The following is a 21,060-nucleotide window of genomic DNA, read 5'->3' as shown; positions in this document are numbered from 1 at the left end:
TCCAAGACAGCATCCCTTGAAGAACAAGATTGACCCACCCCATTCAGAATACAGTAGCCTCTTAATTACCTTTGGTCTGAGTGAGAAAGAAACAACTTATGTTTTTTATGTTTTACTATCAGAAGCAACCAGTGTCTTTAGGATACAAAGTAATTTTGGGATTTGGGGATGTGTCTAATGAGTTTGTACTTTGAAAATATTCACAACTGTAGTCTAGTGATTTAGGAATAAGTTTTATGAACCAGGGACTAGACTAATAGCCTCTTCATCTATTCCCCAGGTTTTTTCACAAGCAATCTTGGGCTGCTTTAATTTGCATTCTTAATCCTCTGACCCAGCCTGTTCAATTTGCATTCAAAAGGGTCCCTGACTGAGGTAGAAAGGTGAACTAGAAGCATTGGAAGGTAGTGATCTCCCAATCAGCCCTGCATCCAGATTAAAACCTGACTTCAACCCTTGATCATTTGCTAAAAAGGTTAATTTGGAGGATATCCTCTTCAGGAAGGCTGGACTGTGATGGAGGTGAATGTGTCAGGAAGATGTCATTTAGCCTGAGGGCCGCATTTTCCTATAAATAAGGGGTTTTCCTATAAACTGGGACTTTTTTGCTTTTTTTCCCTGGCTTTTTCTTTCTCCTTTTCTCTCTCAATAAAGTGTTGCTTTTAAAATAGCTTCTGGTTCCTTGAATAGTGGCTTTAGAGGGTATACTTTGACATTTTCAAGGTTCCCTCAATTTCCACTTTGGAGAGGAGCTACCTTTGAGGGGATCATGGATCACATGACTAGAGGGGAGCGGAGTAGAGTGCTTGTGCCCCTCCCCCCTAAGCCTGATTGCATCACCTGCCTCCCTGCCCAGCAGACCAATGGAAATGCTTCCTCCCTCCCCTGGGTGGAGTAAGGGGAGGAAAGCAGTGTGAGCTTGGCACTCAGTGGGGGGGAGGGGCACAGAGTATGGTGGGAGGGGCATAGGCATAGCACTTGGTCTGGGGTGGTGGTGGAGTGGGCGGGGCCTGGTAGTCCATCTCCAAAAGGTTGCCCATCTGGGCACTTTCTCAATGAATGGGGACAATTGAGATGAATCTAATTCAAGAAGAAAAATGGTTTCTCTGCTTTTTTTTGTAAGTCCAAAGAAGATGGAATAACCACCTCTAAAATACTATTTTTTAAAACCCTAATTTCCATCTTAGAATCAATACTGTGTATTGGTTCCAAGGCAGAAGAGGAGTAAGGGCTAGGCAATGGGGATTAAGTGACTTGTCCAGGGTCACACAGCTAGCAAGTGTCTGGGGCCAAATTTGAACCCAGAACTTCCCAGTCTCTAGGCTTGGCTCTCAATACACTCAATACAACCTACTTGCCTTTTTTCTAAAATAATAATTTAAATTAATTTAAATTATATTATATTTATGTTATATTAATTATATTTAAATAAATAAAATAATTTAAATCAATTAAGTAATTTAAATTCCTCCTCCTGATCTCCAACCTAAAGAGCTTCATTTATTTTCTTTTATTTTTTAAAACTTACTTTCTGTCATAGTTACAACTCTAAAACAGAAAAGTAAGGGCTAGGCAAATCCCTTACTTTTCTACTTTAGAGTTGTAACTATGACAGAAAGTAAGTGACTTGCCCAGGGTCACACAACTAGGTAGTGTGTTAGGCCAGATGTGAACCCAGGCCCTCCCAACTCCAGGCCTACTGCTATATCCACTGAGTCACCTAACTGCTCCTAGAGTTTCATTTATTAAAGAGGAAAAAAGAGGGGAGAAAAAGCTCTGTAGGGAAAGTATAAGTACAGATGAATTCATTTGCACAGGCTTCTATTGAGAAGGTATTTTGATTTCAACTGACCCATTTTCCTGCTTATTGGCTTACCTTGCTTTCCAAATTGTCCTTGCCAGCAAAGAAGGTAAAGGTCTGCATGACATTGGATCCAGCTCTCAGATACTCTGTATGAAGCTGGCGTACTGCAAGGGTAAAAGAGGTTTACAAGAACACCACAGAATGTTCTCAATCATTTTGATTAGCCATTCATTGACATTTCACTTGGTCATTCCTAGTTTGGGACTTATACTTGTGAGAGGCTTCAGATGAAGGTTGGTAACAAGAATAGACAGACTCAAAAGGAAGGAGTATGAGGAAAGGCATAATTTGGATAGCCTATGCCAACATGGTGAAGGGCAAATTAAATCTGTCTCTGAGCTGCCTCCCCCTCCCACCCCACCCCCATTCCCTACCTCTGCATTACCTGAGAGAGGAAGTATATGCTTTGGGAGGCTAGACATGCAAAAAATGAACTTGGGTGCTGGGAAGAGAGGGAACAGAGCAGCTCCCCTGTGCCAGTTGGGCATGTGTGCCAATGCTTCACCAACACTGGCCTCTGCTACCCATGAATCCCATTGGCTTGATAGCATAATGTATTTATATATATATATACATTATTATATTTTATTTATTTATATATATTTATATATATATATATAATTATATATACATTATGGTTGACCACTAGAGGATATTAAATGCTAGCCACTGAAGTGAAGAATTGGGTGAATCCATTTACTGCCAGAATTGCCTAACCTCCCTAAAGTGGAGGCACTTAATTACTTGGGCATCAGATTACTTTTGAAATTGTCCCCTTAAAAAATTCCTATAAATTCCCATATTTCCTAAGAAATCACCTTTAGATTTCTCATAGCATTTTGTATAGATTTCTTCAATGGACTTCTTTGGCTAACATAATTATTATTTCTGTGTTAGCTCCTTGAGAGCAGGAAGAATCAATCATAAGTTTAGAACTAGAAGAAATCATAGAGTCATCTAGTATAATTCTCTAATTTTACAGATAAGAAAACCAAGGTCTAGAGCCATTAAATGACTTATCAAAAATCATATCAGTAGTAAGTGGCAAAGCTGGGAGTTGAACCAAGTTTCTCTTATTTGAGAACTCCATTTTCAGTTCTCTTTCTAGACCTTATGTTGCTTCCTTTTGATTTCTTCTTTGTGTTCCCAGGATCCTCCATATAAGCATTTCATAAACGTTTCTTGATTAGAATTGTATGAGATTAATTAATACATTTCACCTTTATTTATATATTTGTGGTCCAGAGCTTTTACATTGTCTATAATAATTCAGGTTCCATGAAATAAATCACTGAAGAACATGAACCATGTCCATTATTTAGAGCAGGGCTGAACAAAGAATTGCGTAGAAGAGAACATTTAAAAAAATGTGATGATGATTTAATTAACCTGCTTCTGGATGCTCTACAGTTGCCTCTGGGGTCCAAAGTCCAGCTTTCACATACCCCCTCTTCTCAAGGGTAAAGAGAAAACTTCCATCACCAATCACAACCTCTCCACTATGCAGCCGTTCTAGAATGCCCTAGAAAGCAAGCAAGCTTTTAAACAAATAATTAATTAATTTGTTTTTTTACATGAAAACAGCCATTAAACTCCGTTCCTCCCCCCATTAGAGAAGACATCATTTGACTAAAAGATATATGTATATATAAAAACTATGCCAGTTCTTTCTCTGGGGGTGGATATGTGAGTCATTCTGCAAATGACATTTTGGTTACTGTATGTAGTACTCTTGCTTCTGCTCATTTTACTCTTCATAATTTCATGTGTTTCTTTCCATGCTATTCCAAAATTAACTTGCTTGTCATTATGGTGCAATATTATTCTATCCATCATATCCCACAATTTGTTTGGCCATTCTCCAATGATGGGCAGTCCTTCAATATCCAATTCTTTGCCACCACAAAAAGAGTTGCTATAAATATTTTAGAAATTTCCCTGATTACCGTGGGAAGTAGACTGAATTGGGGTATTGCTAGGTTAAAAGGTATTTACAGTTTTATAACTCTTTGAGCATAATTCCAGATTGTTCTCCAAAATGATGTATCAATTCACAGTTCTACCAATAGGGTAATAGTGTCCCTATTTTTCCACATTCCCTCCAACATTTGTCATTTTGCTCTTTAATAAATATAGGTGACCTGATATGTGTGAGATGATATCTCAGAATTTCAATTTTCATTTCTCTAATAAAAATTTATTTAGAGCACTTTTTATATAGTTACATATATCTGTGATTTCTTTATCCAAAAAAAGTCTGTTCATATCTTTTGACCATTTATCAATTGGAGAATTGTTTATATTCTTAAATATTTGACAAAGTTCTCTATATATTTTAGCTAAGAGATCTCTATCCAAGAAACTGTCTATAACTGAACCCCCTCCCAATTTAACTTCTTTCCTTCTCATCTTGGCCACATTATTTTTATTTATACAATACTTTTTCAACTCCATTTTACATCTCATAAATGGTTTCTGGCTCTTATTTATTCATAAATTCTCCCATCCACAACTCTAAAAGGTAATATATTCCCTGTTCTTCTAATTTGCTTATGTTATCTCCCCTCATGCCTAGTCCTTGTATCCAGTTTGATCTTATCTTGCTAAATGTTGTAAAATGTTTTTTTAAAGATCTGGGGAACACTTATTTTTAGGGACATTGGGCATGGAAACAGAGCCTGAGGAGGAGTAGCCAGAAAAGTCGAGGGAAAACCAGGAAAGAATACTGTTTCCAAACTTCAAAGAGGAAAGAGTATCTAAGAGATATCTAAGAGATAAAAATGGTGGTTAACTGTGTCAACTACTGCAGAAAGTGAGAAAGATTGAAGATTGAGAATGAGATATTGGATTTAGCAATGGAATGAGGGTTGGTAAACTTAGAGAGAGCAATTTCAGGCAAGCGATGGAGGTTAGAGATCACACTGCAAGGTGAAATAGGCCAGGTGTAGCTCAGACTAGTCCCTGGTAATTTAGGTTCAATACTGAGTGAAATAAAATATTTGCAGGAAATTCCAAACCAAAGGGAAGTTTACTTAAAGAATATTCAACAACTCTACAGCAATTGGCCCTCCTCTCCATTCAGAAACATGTCTGGTCAGCAAGGGCAGGGTGTGAAACATTTTTTCACCTTGTAGCCAATCCCTTCCAGCTTAATAGTTGACATTTATAGAGAGCTTTAAAGTTTACAAAGTAATTTATAGTTTAACCACCCAATCTTTAAAAGTTAGTTATTATACCAAAGTTACAGATGAGAAAACAAGTCAGGGACATTAAATAACTTCCCTTGGCCACACAGTCAGTGTCAGGCAGTTTAGTACTCAGACTGTCTATTGTGACTTGAATTTTGATATAGTTTGATTTGGAAAGGCTAAGTAGCTTTTCTTTAAACCCTTGCCTCTTGTCTTAGAATCAATACTAAGTGTCAGTTCTAAGGCAGCAGAAGAGTAAGGGTTAGGTAATTTGGGGTTAAGTGACTTGCCCAGAGTCACATAGCTAGGAAATGTCTAAGACCAAATTTGAACCCAGGACCTTCTGTCTCCTGACCTGGATCTTTGTCCCTTGAGCCCCTTTGCTGCCCCAAGTAGCTTCTTAAACACGTTTCAAATATAAGATAACCATTATGTCAGCACAGAGATGATTATTTGTCTTCCTGCTTTTTATATAACTAAAGGATATATCTCTTTTATTTAATAAGTTTATGGAATAGATTTGTGATTTCATTGGGATAGGGAACTACCAACAAGGTGAGGTGAATTCCTCTTCCAAAATCAATAGGTGACTCTTCTGTGTATAGAATCACTGAGTTGCCTGGGCCACTGAAAGCTTAAGCAAATTGTTCTGGACCACATGGCCAACTTGTTTCAAAGATGGGACTTGAATCTAGGTCTTCCTAACTCTAAAACATGATCCGTATCCACACATTACTTTGCCATCCAGTAGGTATAAGAAGGCATATAAGTTTAAAAGACGGGAAAATTTTTTACCCCCCATTCTCTAATTAGAATAAGAGGTCATGAGATGCCCATTTATCTCAGCTTTTCCTCCATGTTTGCATAGTTATCTTCCCAAATATTCCTTTTATGCAAAAGAATGAGTTCCTCCCCTTTCTCCTTCATGTCTTTCCTAGTATATTCCCTTTTATCTCCATTTTCTTTACTTTCTTACAACCAAAAAACGAGAACAAACCCATACCCAGGTCCTAGATTTGCCTTAACATCCCCTGTTATCTTTAAAATAAGAAAAATTCTGAAGGGAGATTTGTTTCTTCTTTATTTGAATGTAATTTAATCATTTGTCTCTTTTCAATTGCTCAAATATATTTACATTTATAGATTTCTCTTGATTATTGTTTGCATTTAAAAGTTTTTAGTTAACTCTGGTCTATTCATCAGAAAATATGGAAAGTACTCTGTTCTATTAAATAGTCATTCTCCTATTTTAATATTATGCTCAGCTTTACATTCTTGTTTATAAGCCTTTGTCAATTACCATTTAGAATATCATATTCCAATAGTGTCTCACATTTAGAGTAGGTGCTGCCAGACTATGTTATTATGATACCTGAACTATATAGCTTTATAATTGTTTGCAATATTTTTTTCTCTCTCACTTTAGAGTCTGTCTATGAAATTCCTTATTTTTTTTTCAGTTTAGGGTTTCTTTCAGTTGATCAGAAGAAACTTTTCAATTTTCATTTTGTTCCCTGGTTCTAGTAGCTTTAGGAAATTTTCTTTTATGGTTTCTTGGAATATAATCTCCAGATTTTGTTTTCGATCAGTCAAGATTTTAGAGATTTCTATGATTTATAAATTATATCTTATTGACCTGTTTTACAGGTTAGTTTTTGTTGTTGTTGTGATGCCCTTGTTTAACTACAGAATTTATTTGCATACAAACCAAAGCTAGAACCACTCAAATGGAAAGGTATAAGGATGTCTCATTGCTAACCTTGGGTTTTGTCTTGTTCTGTGTAAACCTTAAAATTTCTTAGACTTATAAATGTTGGAAATTTCACCATTGGGAAATTTCATACTTGAAAAATTTCCTACTGATAGTCTATTGGAATGTGAACCCCCTTGGCATGGGAGGGTCCTTCTCCTCCCTACTTAAGATTACTTTAGGACAGAAACCTTTTGCTGAACAATGGAAAGTGTTTTGACCTATACTTAAGCATAGAACAGGAAGTTCTTTGAGTCATGATTGATTTTAGAATTGATACAATAGAGATACTTGGAATGACAGAACCAGGTCTTGGAAATTACAATCTCCACCCTACTCAGGGTAACAGGATTTAGGAAGGGCTGCAGCATAGATCAAAATTTAATTATTTGAGAATATGACCTTCAACAGACATGTGCAAAGCCACAGACCTCTGGGCGGTCCTGGGTTAAGCTAGAGCCACCATTGGCACAGGGAAGACATGGACAGTGATTGGTAGATGTAAGAACTGAGGGGAGGGAACTGAGATGGTTTCCTTAAAGATAGCGGGGTCTGAGGACTGAGGGGTGGTTGGAGAGGTTTTGCTCTGAGAGGTGGTGCTCTGAGAAGCTTGCTCTGAAGGAGGCTGGAGGTGGAGGCCCCTGAGACTGTTTCTCCATTTTGGTCACGTGAGTGGTAGGGACTGATCTCTTTTTTTGCCTCAGCTATCTAAGGGCTTGGGCCTTTTGGCCCAGCCTAAACAGAGGGGGTATTTAAGCCCTATTCCCTTCTCTCCCCTTTCTCTCTCTCTCTCTCTCTCTCTCTCTCTCTCTCTCTCTCTCTCTCTCTCTCTCTCTCTCTCTCTCTCTCTCTCTCTCTCTCTCTCTCTCTCTCTTTCTCTCTCTCTCTAATACCTTTCTTCCTCCTGTTTGTAATTAAAAACTCCATAAAAGGTTGACTGCTGACTTGAGTTTCATTAAGGAATTACACAGCTGAATTCCTTGGCGACCTTAAATTAATATATATCAGTCTTTTAAAGTGATTTCCTTGTCACATTCTGGAAGAAGAAATTGCACAAATAATTATAAACCAGGAAATTGACTCTATTCAGACTATAGACCACTGTCGATTGATTGGTCTGGAGTTTTTTTTTTTTTGGGGGGGGGAGGGATTGTTGTGCTATTTTTTTATGCCATAGTAGATGAGGAGAATCGGAGCCTTTTACAAAGACCAGATCAGTTGTGTTTGATGATAAATAATTTATTTTCCCAATCTTTTGACTTTGGTCTAGCATTTCTTGTCTAATAGAGTCAATGCATTTTTGTTTCTTTGGTTCTACCCTGTTCTCTTTGCCCCATCCCTCACCCCCAACCCCCACCAGAGTCTACAACTTGGGTAAGATTTCCTATATTCTGTTCTGAGATATTTATTCTCTTAAATTTTTTTCCTCCCAAACTCTCATTTCATTTGTGAATTATTTTTTTATTTTTGTTTCATTGCTTCCAGACACTTCTCTGGTACTTCTGTCCAAGTCATTTTTTCTCTGAGGTTCTACTTGTTACAGGGCTACTCTCTTCTTATAGGTTTACTTTTGTGGGTTTTTCTGAACCCATAGAATTTCTTCATTGCATTTGATGTCTTCTGTTTAACTCTATTTTTCATTTCATTTTTTAGGTTGGGATTTTGTGTTTGGGCCAGTTCCCTCTAGCACTAATGGTTGTATAGACTTTGTTCCTGTCTTATAGTTATGTGTTCAGCTTCCTCTCCCAGAATAAGACAAAAATCTTTAAACCCAAGAGTGGTGGTGAGGCACAACCAACCTTGTTGGTTAGGTCCTGTGTCCTCTCTAGTCTGGATATTCTGCTATTGTTGTGGATAGGATAGAGTGACTGATATTAAACTCCACCCTCTTTCTTAACCCCTGGGTTCTTTGTCATTTTCCTGGTGGTGTTTTTTCGATTTGGGCTTCAGTCTTCTCCTCTTTGCATGATACTAAAGTATAAGTTAGTTCTACCAACTTCTATGTCCCCGACAAACCCCAGAGGGTTAGTGATGACCACACAGGTCTCAGAGTTCCTACATTATTATTCCCTTGGCACTGATGTTTTAAAGGTGCTGAATTATTTGTGGGCCTTAGTGCTCCAAAGAATACATGGCTGAGCACTATCTCTGTTTTGTGATCTAAAGAGTCTGGCTCTCTTTCCTGTTTCAGTTCTGACAGCCTAAAATAAGAATTTAGCTTCATTCACCCAATTATTGGGGCTGGAATAGGCTTGTGATGCCCTTTTTGGGAGAATTCTGTGAAGAGAGAAAGTTGAGGCACCTATTATATTTGCAGAAGAGGTTTAAGGTGGTAAAATAGCCTAATAGCTGGTGGAATAGTCTGGCAGCTAATCACATAGTCTTGGGACTGATGGATTTCTAACAGGGTAGCCTCTTTGGAGCCGACGGAATAGCAGCTCTCCAGATGTGGAGTAGCAGTTCTATTAGCCCTGGGCTGATGTTGTAACCCTGGAGCTAATGGAGCAGCTCAGGAACTGGTGGAGCAGCCTCTTGTGGTGGATTAGCACCTCCTGGGTTGATAGAGTAACAGCCCTTGGGGCTGATGGAATAGCTCAATAGATAATGGAGTAGCAGCCCCATCTGTGGAGTAGCCACCTGAGGTATGGATCAGGGTTTGCATATTTATTGAGGGTCTGTCTAGAAGCTTTCATAGAAATCTTTACCTTTCCTGAAAACCCTGGAAAATGGGCATGGCCAAATTCAGGTGGAGGTGTGGTTTGGGGTTTGACACATATATCATAAGGAATAAGGAGCATGTGCAGGTTTGGAGAATTCTTCCAGAATACCAGAGTGCTTAGTGCACAGGTTCCATGTTCCCCACCCATTATCCACATTCGTCAATGTAGGAGAGGTCTCTCTACCCTTCTAGAATGTTTTCTTCAATAATGGATGCTGGAAGAGGGGAACAGTACATTGGAGGACAGCTATAGGTAATTAATTATTATGTCTAACAGTTCAGAACTAAAGTAAATAAAGAACAATATGAGTAATTAATAAAACAGATCAGGCACAAAGCTGATGCCCAGTATAGAACATTACAGATTCAGCAATTCATGCAAGACGAATGCTGTTTGCAGTGTATGTTTTATTACTGCTAACTGGTCAGAAATGCAAGACTTCAGAGTATGAAGGTCCTGTTTCCATCACTGCCCCTCATGGCCCACTGTCGGGCCCCATCATTAAAATTGTCTAGAAGCAGTGAGGACCTAGCTGAGGTTGTGTAATACAAATTTGTGTTCATATATAAATTAGTAGATCCAGTTAGAATGGTTGTGCGATGTTCCCCACCTTTGCTCAGCAGCATCTGTAGGATCCAAGCCAGCCAATGGTGGCATGACTGAAATTTGTTTGGGCCTGATTGGTGAAATGATAAGGAGGCAAAGGACTTGAGAACAGGTCACTTTGGTGCTGTTTTTATGGTATTTGCTGTTGTTTATGTGGAAGAGCTGGGATTCTCTACCACTTTTCACATTATCTTAACCTTAAGACCTTGGAACTAATGATTTCTTAATTACTTGAGTTTTCAGAAGCAAGTTATGGAAAGAGTATTATATAAACTTTTCTTGAAAATGCAAGACTTCAGGAGCAGCTAGGTGACTCAATGGATTGAGAGCAAGGCCCAGAGACTGAAGGTCCTAAGTTCAAATCTGTCCTTAGCTGTGTGGCCCTGGGTAAGTCACTTAATCCCCACTGCATAGTTCTTAGAACCTTCTGCCTTAAAACCAATACACAGTAAAAAAAAAGAAGAAGGAAGGTAAGGGCTTAAGGGGGAATAAAAAAAATGCAAGACTTCAAAAATAAACATAAACATTCTTAGATCATTCTCACAAAACTATTGTGCGTTTAAAAATCATGGCAGAAGAAAGACATTAAACCAGGAAGATGAAGTTCAGAGTTACTGTACAAAGAATCCTTTAATATTGTCATTGAACAAGATTACATTTTTAAAATTTCAACATATTTGGAAACTTGTTTCAACTTTGGAGAGAAAGAATCCCTCAAAACACTCCAGAGCTTATCTCTGATATTGAACATGAAATCAACTGGAGTCCCCCGGAGAACCTGGTTTGGTTGAATTTCCATAATAGGAAATACAAATATAATATTTGGAGGGTCTGCAATTTTATCAGGTTTGTAGGAAACTTCCAGTCCATGATTTAGTAGGGAAATCCCAGACAGTTGCCCTGACACCCAGAAATTCAATGATTTGCCTAGAGTTACATAGGTAATAACTGTCATAGCCAAATATTCTTAGTTTCAGGCAAAAGATCATAGGTTTAGAGCTGAAAGAGACCTTAGATGTCATTTAATCAAATCTCTTCCTTTCCCCCATTTCACAGATGAGGAACTGAAGCCCAGAGGTTGTGATTTCCCCAAGGTGACACAGATTACATCTGTAATAGGACTCAAAATCCACTTCTTCTTGATTCTAAGTTCAATACTGTATCAAATATGTGCTGAATTCTAGTCACCACACCACCCATACTGTCCTGCTTATATTAAAAATATAAACAATTAAGTAGCCAGTCTAAAATTTGTATTTATTTTCTAAAGGAGACTACATTTCTTACTATCTAAAAAACGATTTTACAACAGCAATTAAATGATCAATATTGGGGGCAGCTGGGTATCTCAGTGGATTGAGAGTCAGGCCTAGAGATGGGAGGTCCTAGGTTCAAATCTGGCCTCAGATACTTCCCAGCTGTGTGCCCCTGGGCAAGTCACTTGACCCCCATTGCCTAGCGCTTACCACTCTTCTGCCTTGGAGCCAATACACAGTATTGACTCCAAGACTGAAGGTAAGGGTTAAAAAAAAAAATAAAATAAATGATCAATATTTTACTTCAGGGCTTCCTAAGAAACCTAGCCCCTCTTTTTGTCATATATACAGTTTCAAGGGCAGGTTTGAATGAATGCACTTTGAGATATGGAAACTGTTAAATCCTGAAAATAATCAAGACTGGAGAAAAGGTGGAGGATTCCTTTGGCTCGGATTAGACCTCCTCCCGCTTCTGTAGCCTGTCTTTAGGAGAGAGTTCATAATCTAAACTCATCTTGCTTCTCCTGAAAAAATCCAACCCAGACCCCACTCTTCTCAAATGCCTGAGAGAGAAGGGAGCTGAACTTTCGTGGATCACAGCATTCCTTTGTACCATTTTCAACCACGTTTTGGCAATTTTCGAAAAGGAAGTTCCTGTGAGGGGCGGGGAGTCTGAGATGTGTGTGGAGGGCCAGATTTGTTGGCGTCCCACTCTGAGAGAGGGGTGGGGGGAGGAGATATGAAGCGGGAGTAGGCAAGAGTAGAGAGGCAGTCGAGAGGGAGGGGAGAGCCTGGAATCCAAAGTCTAGTAAGACAGCTCCGCGGGTGGGGACTGAGGGAGGGCAGGTGGTGTGTGCGTGCATACGTGCGTGTGTGTATGTGTGTGTGTAAATCTTCCCCCATACCCTTCCCTTCTAACCACTCCTCCTCCCCCAAAAGAAGACACAGAGCAACAGATAAGGCAGAAATAGACAGACCATTGGACTAACAGACAAAATGTGCAAGCTCGTTGGACATCCACGAGTCTCACCTTCTTTGCCCTTTTCCCTCCGACGGGTGCCATCTCTCCAATAGTGGGACAGTGCTTGGCCCAGGGACTCAGAGGACACAGTGGCCGTCTTGCACCCGCGAAGTAGCTGGTAACCCGAAGTGGACTTGGCCCTCCTCTTTATCCCGCCCACGTCGGGATAGGGGTGGGTACTTGGTAGTCCCCGGAGTTGTTCAATACCAGTCCTGGGAGGAATGGCACGCTGCCCTTGAGGGGTCATTACTGGAATTGGGGCGCCCGATTGCTCAGAAACCTCCAGGATCGAGGCAGCACCCGGGAATTGTTAGGGGGCCACACCTAACCTGAAAGCAGCCTGTACTCCGGTAGCCAAACCATGCTTTGGGGTATCCTGAAGCAGTTGAGATTTCAGCTGCGAACAGTAGAGCCCGCTTTGACCCCGGGCAATTGGCTGCGGTCAGTGTGCAGCAGAAGCAGCAGCAGCGGGCTCCCCTTCCAGGAAGGGTGAGTGCGAAAGTGAGGAGTCCTGGGCCTGCTTGGGGCAAGGCTGGGATTGGGAATGAGGGGAGAAGGGGAGGTGTTGGAGAAGACCGAGAGGGCGCTCCAATAGTTCAGACTGTTTCCAGAGGCTAAACGAGTCCCTGGAGGGAGGAGAAATGGAGCTGTCCAGCTCCTCTGCCAATTGATCGTTTCTGAGTACAACCATGATCCAAGTGGCACAGAGCTGGTAGCAGCGGCGTCTTTGGTTTTTAATAATGCCATTCGTACAGGTCGAGAGCCTTCGCTTTATGAGGTGCCACTTAGGTCATATTATGGTTTAATTTAATTTAACACCAATGTTTTAGTTTATTTCCCCAATCTGAATAAGTAGTGCAAACTCCTGGCGGGAAACAATGTCCTAATTTTTCTTTTTTATATTCCCAGCGACCAGTGTTTGGCATTGTTTCCCACTGCTGACCTGTGATTTCATCTGTGTAGGCAGCTTCCAGTAAAAAAGGCCATCTACCCTCACAGAGGGGCATCTTCTTTGCATATTAGAGTCTTAGAAAGTTGACAGAGACCAAGAGGTTACATGACTTGCCCAGAGTGAGACTTCACAAGCCCCAAAGGTGGAACTTGAATCCCAGTCTGCCTGACTCTCAGGACAATTCTTTCTCCATTGCTCCACAATGCTCTGCACCTGGTTCATGTTTGCAGCCAATCACCATTTGCTGAATTGGTGACTCTGAAATTTCACTTCCTATTAAGAGTGAAATCAAGATTTGGCAAAGAGGAATTGATCGATCAATGGTTAAAACGATTACTTTGTTGAGTGTTAAACAGGAAAACATAGACCTATAAATTCCATTTAATAACTGCATTGATCATATTAGCTAGATAATCATAGTCTCCCCTTATACTTTGTGTTGTTTAAATACAACTGCCTTTTCATATGACAAATGATGTTTATTTGGGAAGTAGTTATGTTACAGTAATGAAAAAGCAAAGGAGTATGGTATAGCTCCAGTGAGAGCTGTAAAGTTGGGAAAGAAGAGAATTTCAGTCTGAAATCTGCTCTTGTTTGTTACATGATTTATGAGCAAGTCACTTGGTCTCTATGTCCTCAGTTTCTCTATCTATAAATTAAGAGGATTAAACTGGTTTTTTTCAAAGGTCTCATAGCTCTAACTCTGATGATTCTATGATAAGCAAATATATAACTTTTGATTTACCTGTTTGAATAGAAAAAGCCATGCTTATATTCCTATATTTATATTTTCCTTAGCTGAATCTCAAAATACTTAAGAATTCCTTATCTGACCAAAAATCCTTATGAAATTCTAGATAGGAAATACATCATATTTTGATGTAACAAGCAGACAACTTTACAAATCCCCATTGGAAGGAATTTTGTAACAAAGAGTACTAGACTGGGAGTTAAGGCATAAAGCATTTATTGAACACTTACCATGTACTAGGTAGGCACTGTGCTAGTGCTTTACTCATTTGATATGTACTATAACCCCTTAATGTAGATGCTCTTATTGTCCTCATTTTGCAGTAAACTGTAGTGTAGGTTTAGGTGTCTTGCCCAGGGTCACACAGGTAGTGTATGAGGTCACATTTGAACTCAGATCTTCCTAACTTGAGGTCCAATGCTTTATCCATTGCACTCCATATCTGTAAGGGTTAAAAAAAACCAGACTACTAGTCCAAGTGCTTTTACTTGTTAGCCCAGGGGCTTAGGTAAATTGTTTGCTCTCTCTGTTTCATTTTTCTTATTTGTAAAATGAGGGAGGTGGAATTAGATATTTTTAAACATCTAACTGCAGATCTGATATTTTATATTTGTGTATCCCCACTGATAAGTACTTGTGTTTGAGGTTTAAAAATTAATTTGTTATGCCAACTCTCAAAAAAACATGGAGCATGTTTTGGTTCAAAGTACAAAAGGAGATGAAAAATTATATTTTAAAGAATAACTAGTTGAAATAAGAAAGAAAAATGAATCTTTACATTGACTAGTATGGTATAAAAGAGAAGCAGTGTGGTATAGTGATTCTCAGAATAAGGCTTTAGTCCTACTTCTACATTCCAAAGAGGAGGAGGAGGAGGAAAAAGAGGAAGAGGAGGAGAACTGGATTTGAAATCAGAGGACTTGGGTTTAAATCTCAAGTCTATAAACTATTGCCTGTGTGACCTTTGACAAGTTACTTAATATCTCTGGGCCTCAGTTTTCCCATCTATAAAATGTCACAATGGGATTAAATTGCCTAAAAAGTCTCTTCCAGCTCTAAATTGATGAAAAAGACCTTTTTAATTTAGGGTCAGAACTGAAATTAACTATTAGGCTCTTTTCATTCAAATTAAGGAAGATAATAATTCAAATTATTTGAAATTTGGGGAAAGTAAATATTGGGTTGTTTCTTTAGGTTCACAATTGTTGTCAATATTGTGTGAAGCAGGACCTCTCTTGATCCATGTTGTATATGTTAGGGTCCTCTGGAGTAGGAGCTAATGACAGGAAGAAGGGACTTGATTACTAAGATAAAGGAGGGTAGTGAGGAATCTATAAGAGGAGAACTACAAAGAAGGGAAAGGATCTAAGAGTGAAAAGAGAATTAAAAGTGAGCTTTGAGAGACTTTAAAAGCAAAAAGACAAGGACAAATCACCCCTCATTAATTGTTTGATGGGAGAACCTGCAATAGCTAACAAAACAAGAAGAGGAAGCTTTTGGGGATTAACTCCTGAAGCTTGGGGCAGAAAAAAAATTGTTTCAAAATCAATGACCTAGGTTTCTGGCCCCATTTTCTCTTTTCCCCCAGAGTAGGACATTTAATAGAGAAAGACTTGTTTTTATATCCTCTGGGCTGATAGTTTGGGCTCGTCTATCTTACTGTATTTCATATGCAGACAATGGAACATTTACCTTATGATCTGATATCCTAAAGGAATGTTACTTACACAGAAAAGGTAATTAATTTTAAAAATACATTCAAATGAAAATTAATAACCTCCTGTCTCCCTTCTTCACACATTTTTGATGAACTTTCCAAAAATTTCCTCTTACTCAGAATGAAAGGTTTCTCAGCATTCTTTTACAAAAATTCTATTTCAATGCCCTATAATGATGTGGTGGTCACTCTTAAGTGCTCAAAGGCAGGAACAGTGCAATCTCAGACCAGTCCTATCAGGATGGAAGGGTTTTGAGTATAGAAAAGATACTGTAATTTAAAAACATAATAATTTCGATTGGCATCTCTGTTTGGGGTCAGACTTGTTCTCTTTAATTTTATAACAATCATTAGGGGTGGTTTGTGGTTACTCTTCATTTACATCTTTGGAGTCATTGTGCAGGTTGTTTTCCTGGCTCTGTTTACTTCACATTTTTTCCTCATTCCTTTACTATGCAGTTTAGAGAATAAACTTATTTTATTTTTTTAAAAATTATTTATTTTTACCAATCACATGTAATAACAAATGTCCACATAAGTTTTAAGAAGTTTTATGATCCAAATTTTCTCTCTCTCTCTCTCTCTCTCTCTCTCTCTCTCTCTCTCTCTCTCTCTCAACCCTCCCCCCTACCAGAGCTGGCAAACAATTCAATCTGGGCTATATATGTATTAGCATGCAAAACATAATTCCATGTTGTCCATTTTTGTAAGTGAATAATCATATAAAACCCAAACCTCAAATAAACAAGGGGAAAATCGTATCTGCATTCCCACTTCAACAGTTCTTTCTCTGGAGGTGGATATCATTCTCCATCATAAATCCCTCAGAATTGTCCTGGATGGGTACTGCTGTACTGAGAGTAGCCAAGTCTATCACAGTTGATCATCCCACAATATTGCTGTTACTGTGTACATGTTCTCTTGCTTCTGCTTATTTCACTCTGTATCAGCTCAGACTTTTCAGCACTTTCTGAAACCATGCTGTTCATCGTTTCTTACTGCACAATAGTATTCCATCACAATCATATACCACGACTTGTTCAGCCACTCCCCAGCTGATGGGCATTCCCTTAATTTCCAGTTCTTTGCCACCACAAAAAGCTGTTATAAAATTTTTGAACAAGTAGGTGCTTTCCCTTAACAACCTCATTTTAGTGGCCTACACTACCTTACTGGCCCATGATGAGGCAATCTCTTATTAGTGTGGCACCAGCTCTTTGTCTTAAGCTTATAAAAATTTGATCCCTGAGAGACAGAACATTTCTTTGGAGGGCACAGTCTTAAGCTGCAAATGGAATTAGAGGTAATAGAGGCTGCACACTTATGCATTCACTCCCTTTAAGCATTTGTTGTACTCTCTAACTTACCCTCCTTGTGTGGGAGTGAGAGAACATCTCTCTATCCATCTGTGCTTCAATACTTCCATACATTAAGGATTTAATGGATCCATGATCTCATCTATGTGCATTAGCTTCCTTCTCTGCAAATCATGACCCAGCTATACTTTCTTCTGTGTAATTCTTGTCCATGCTTTCCCATAGGTGCTGATCAGAGGATCTACTAAGTGTGCTACAGATTATTCTCTAAATCTTTTAACATTTCATTGGAACCCCCCCCCCCCAGTAATCATAAATACAATATTGGAAATGACTGAGTGTGTGAGCTAAGGGGAAATGTATATGAATAAACAGTAGATAGTGACATGTGGTACCAGTGTACTAGAACTGGAGTCAGGGAGACCTGAGTTCAAATCCTGAGTCAGGTACTTTTTAGCTGTGTTTAGACAAATCACTTATATCTGCCTTTTTCCTCATCTGCAAAAATAAGGATGATAATATCCCCTAAAATGGTTGTTGTGAGGAATAATTAAGTAATATTTATAAAGTTATTTTGTCACCTTTAAAATGCTGTATAAATGCTAGCTGTTATTAATAACACTAAATAGTTCAATAATGTTCAATTTCAGTATGATCCTTAAATACACATCTATTATACTTATGCACTCAATCATTTCCCATCTTGCCACTATCATGGAAGATGTCTACTATGGAATCTAAATGGAAGAAGGATTAAACATAGATCATTAGTTCTCCAGATGCTACTGTTTGTAGATGTCTTTATGTAATTGAATCCAGTTCCAGAAAATTTTGAGACCTCCTCAGTGAAATCTACCATGAATCAAAAGAGTTAAATCCAACTAGCTATTCATTAAAACCCGAGTGTATGAAAAAAAGCTCTTTGCAGGGAAACTGACATACAATTTGGATAGACAACTCATAGAAACTATTTGTCAGTATGTTTCTTTTGGACAATGTGAAGAGACACAAACTAGCCCCACAATTGAATAAGAACAGTCGAGAAATCTAGATTGCCTTTGGGAAATTGCACAGAATTTTTAGTGACTTCACATTTATCTCTAGAAAAAATGCTCATCTTTTAACCCGCAATAGTCCCAAGGTAATGGGAAGCAGGGACCTACAATGTACCAGGTACTTTTTTACACATATCTGTTTTGGTTCTCACAACCACCCTGAACAGTAAGTAGGGGCCGTTATGATCCCCATTTTACAGCTCGGGAAACTGAAGCAGATAGCCATTAATTGACTTGTCTAGAGTCACACAGCTGGTAAGAAGGGTCAGGTCAGATTTGAACTCTGGTTTTCCTGACTCCTGGTGAAGTACTCTATCCTCTGAGATATTTAGCTGCTTTGTTCTTTGCAAAGGATACTCGTTCTCTGCCTTTGTACTGATTAACCTTCATGCTTGGAATGATCTTCTTCCTCACGTCTGCCTTTTACTTTCTCTGTCTTCCCTCAAGATTAATCTCAAATGTTTCTTTCTGCAGGGGACTTTCCCTCTCCCCTGGCATCTTTCATTCCAAAACTTACATCTCCCCTCTCTCTCTCTGTTTCTGTCTTTCTCTCTGTCTCTGTCTCTGTCGCCGTGTGTCTGTCTCATATATATCTAATAATCTTGTATACATCTATGCAATACTCTTTTGGGGCCATTTCTCCAAATCCAACTTGCTCTGCCAAGTTAATTCTGAGAATAGGTAACTATTTCCCTCAGGATTCTAGATAGATATTCTAGTGCTGTCACTTATAAGTTCCTATCTGGTGTGTCAATTATCCAGTTAGTATCAATTAGCATTTTTTTTTTCGAAAATTCTTCAACCCCATACAAAAATAGCCTTTCGGTCACTCATGGATGGACAAATTCTCCCCAAAGTACTATATGTTGGATTAAAACCAGGCAGGGAATAGTGAGCATGGTCTATGGATTTAACTTTTATTGCTCAGTTCCCATTATACCATTCCTCATTATACCTAATTATTTATATGTTGTCTCACTCTTTGGAATAAGATTCTTGAGATCAGGAACTATTTTTGCCTTTCTTTTTATCACTAGCACTTAAGACGGTTACTTGCCCAGCTTAAGCAGGAAGGCAGGAAGGAAGAACAGTAGGAAAGAAAGAAGGAAGAAAAGAAAGGCGAGAGGGAAGGAAGATGGTGAACAGACTTTTGAAGAAGGGACTTATGACCCCCAAAAGACTTGTGTGCATTTCTTGAAAAGGCCCCTCTCCTAGACCTGCCATTTCCTCTTCCTTGGTCTCTCCATCATGTCTTTTGTTAATAATAGAGGGGGGGAGCAGCTGGGTAGCTCAGTGTGTTGAGAGCTAGGCCTAGAGACGGGAGGTCCTAGGTTCAAATCTGGCCTCAGACACTTCCCAGCTCTTTGACCCTGGGCAAGTCATTTGACCCCCATTGCCTAGCCCTTACCACTCTTCTGCCTTGGAGCCAATACATAGTATTGGCTCCAAGACAGAAGGTAAGGGTTATAAAATAATAATAATAATAATAGAGGTCAGAATTGCCTTCTCCAGTCACCCACTCAGCATGCCTCACCTATGGTTGTCTCCAGATGTGAGAGCCCTGAGAGAAATCACAGTTAAACTTAGGACCAGTTTAGCTGTGGGAATCTGAGATGCCTTATGTGTCTGGTCATGTGTCACTAAGCCTCTATTAGTTTTCTAAGAGAGTAACTCCTAGAAGGCAACTGATGCTTAGCTGGGTCACTACCCATCTCTGAATGGAGGCCTGAGGGTGGAAGAAGGAAAGATGGAAGGAAGGAAATGAAGATAGAAGGGAAGAAGAGAGGGAGGGGAAATGGAAGGGAGATAGGGAAAGAAAGAAGAAAAGCATTTATTAAGTGATAATATGTTAGGCACTGTGCTAAAGCACTATCTTACTTGATCCTCAAAATTCTGAGATATAAATGCTGTTTTTATGTGCATTTTACAGATGGAAAAACTGAAAGAGAGATTAAGGGACTTGTCCAAGGTTACCCAGCTAAATTTGAACTTGGCTTCCTGATGCCAGCCCCAGCATTCTATCTATTTTTAAAAGTACTCAATAAATGCTTGCTGATTTGAAATAATAAACTATTACTACTTCTCCTAATTCTCCAGAAGAGTTAGATGCAGTATAATTCCATAAATCCCTTAATTCCATAAACTTCCCTAGATTTCAGAGAAGCATTTACACACAAGAAATAATTTGTCCTTATGTGAAGGAGTATGGAAGATAAATGATTTTTAATTGTTTTTCAGAGAAGGAAAAGCATCTTCCTATTCAGAAGCAAGATGGAAAGACACAGCAGAGACAGTAATCATTGGAGGAGGCTGTGTTGGTGTGAGCCTTGCTTATCATCTGGCCAAAGCTGGGATGAAGGATGTGGTACTTTTGGAAGCATCTGAACTCACTGCTGGATCTACATGGCATGCAGTAAGAAAAATTTAGTCTATTCAATAATCACTGAATAAGTCTCTACTATGTGCAGGGCATTGTGCTAGGGAATGGAGGTGAGGTGTTGATGCATATATAATTAGGACATTATTTCTTTTTCTACTCTCCACTTTCTACTATGAACTCATTACCTATTTTTTCTTTTCCCCTAGTTTAGTATAGGGAATTATCAGATTAACAACTCCTACTATCAATGCAGGCAGATGCACCCTCTGAAATTAACAGTCTTAGAGAATTGTCTGGGGTCACTTAGAGAGTTTAGGTATTTGCCCAGGCTTACATAGCCAATATGTGCCTGGCAGAATCTTAACCTACATCTCACCTGACTCAAATGTCAAATGTTTATCTACTATACCACTGTTTCCATACCAAGTGTTTTTAATTTTTTCCCCTATCATGGACTCCAGTGACAGTCTGATAAAACCTATGG

General features: G+C 39.0%; 2 protein-coding genes across 3 annotated transcripts in view; one reads left to right on the top strand and one right to left on the bottom strand.

The window, feature by feature from the left end:
- BHMT2 (betaine--homocysteine S-methyltransferase 2) overlaps positions 1–12,667 on the bottom strand; it is a 34,950-nt gene extending 22,283 nt beyond the window's left edge. Inside the window, exons 1-3 of one of the 2 annotated variants that reach the window (XM_001367487.4) lie at positions 12,415–12,539; positions 3,254–3,386; positions 1,877–1,968 (exon numbers count right to left, since the gene is read on the bottom strand). In XM_001367487.4, the coding sequence (XP_001367524.2) occupies positions 1,877–1,968; positions 3,254–3,386; positions 12,415–12,447 (258 nt within the window). In that variant the 5' untranslated portion in view covers positions 12,448–12,539. Of the gene's footprint in view, positions 1–1,876; positions 1,969–3,253; positions 3,387–12,414 lie in introns of both variants that reach the window. The other variant, XM_056824801.1, reaches the window with a different exon arrangement.
- DMGDH (dimethylglycine dehydrogenase) overlaps positions 12,505–21,060 on the top strand; it is a 112,820-nt gene continuing 104,264 nt past the window's right edge. The window contains 2 exon segments of the mRNA XM_056824802.1: positions 12,505–12,894; positions 20,435–20,609. Coding sequence (XP_056680780.1) covers positions 12,767–12,894; positions 20,435–20,609 — 303 coding nt within the window. The 5' untranslated portion in view covers positions 12,505–12,766.

This window comes from Monodelphis domestica, chromosome 3, assembly GCF_027887165.1.
Source record: "Monodelphis domestica isolate mMonDom1 chromosome 3, mMonDom1.pri, whole genome shotgun sequence".
NCBI classification, from domain to species: Eukaryota; Metazoa; Chordata; class Mammalia; order Didelphimorphia; family Didelphidae; genus Monodelphis; species Monodelphis domestica.
This window is presented reverse-complemented; position numbering and strand designations above follow the sequence as displayed.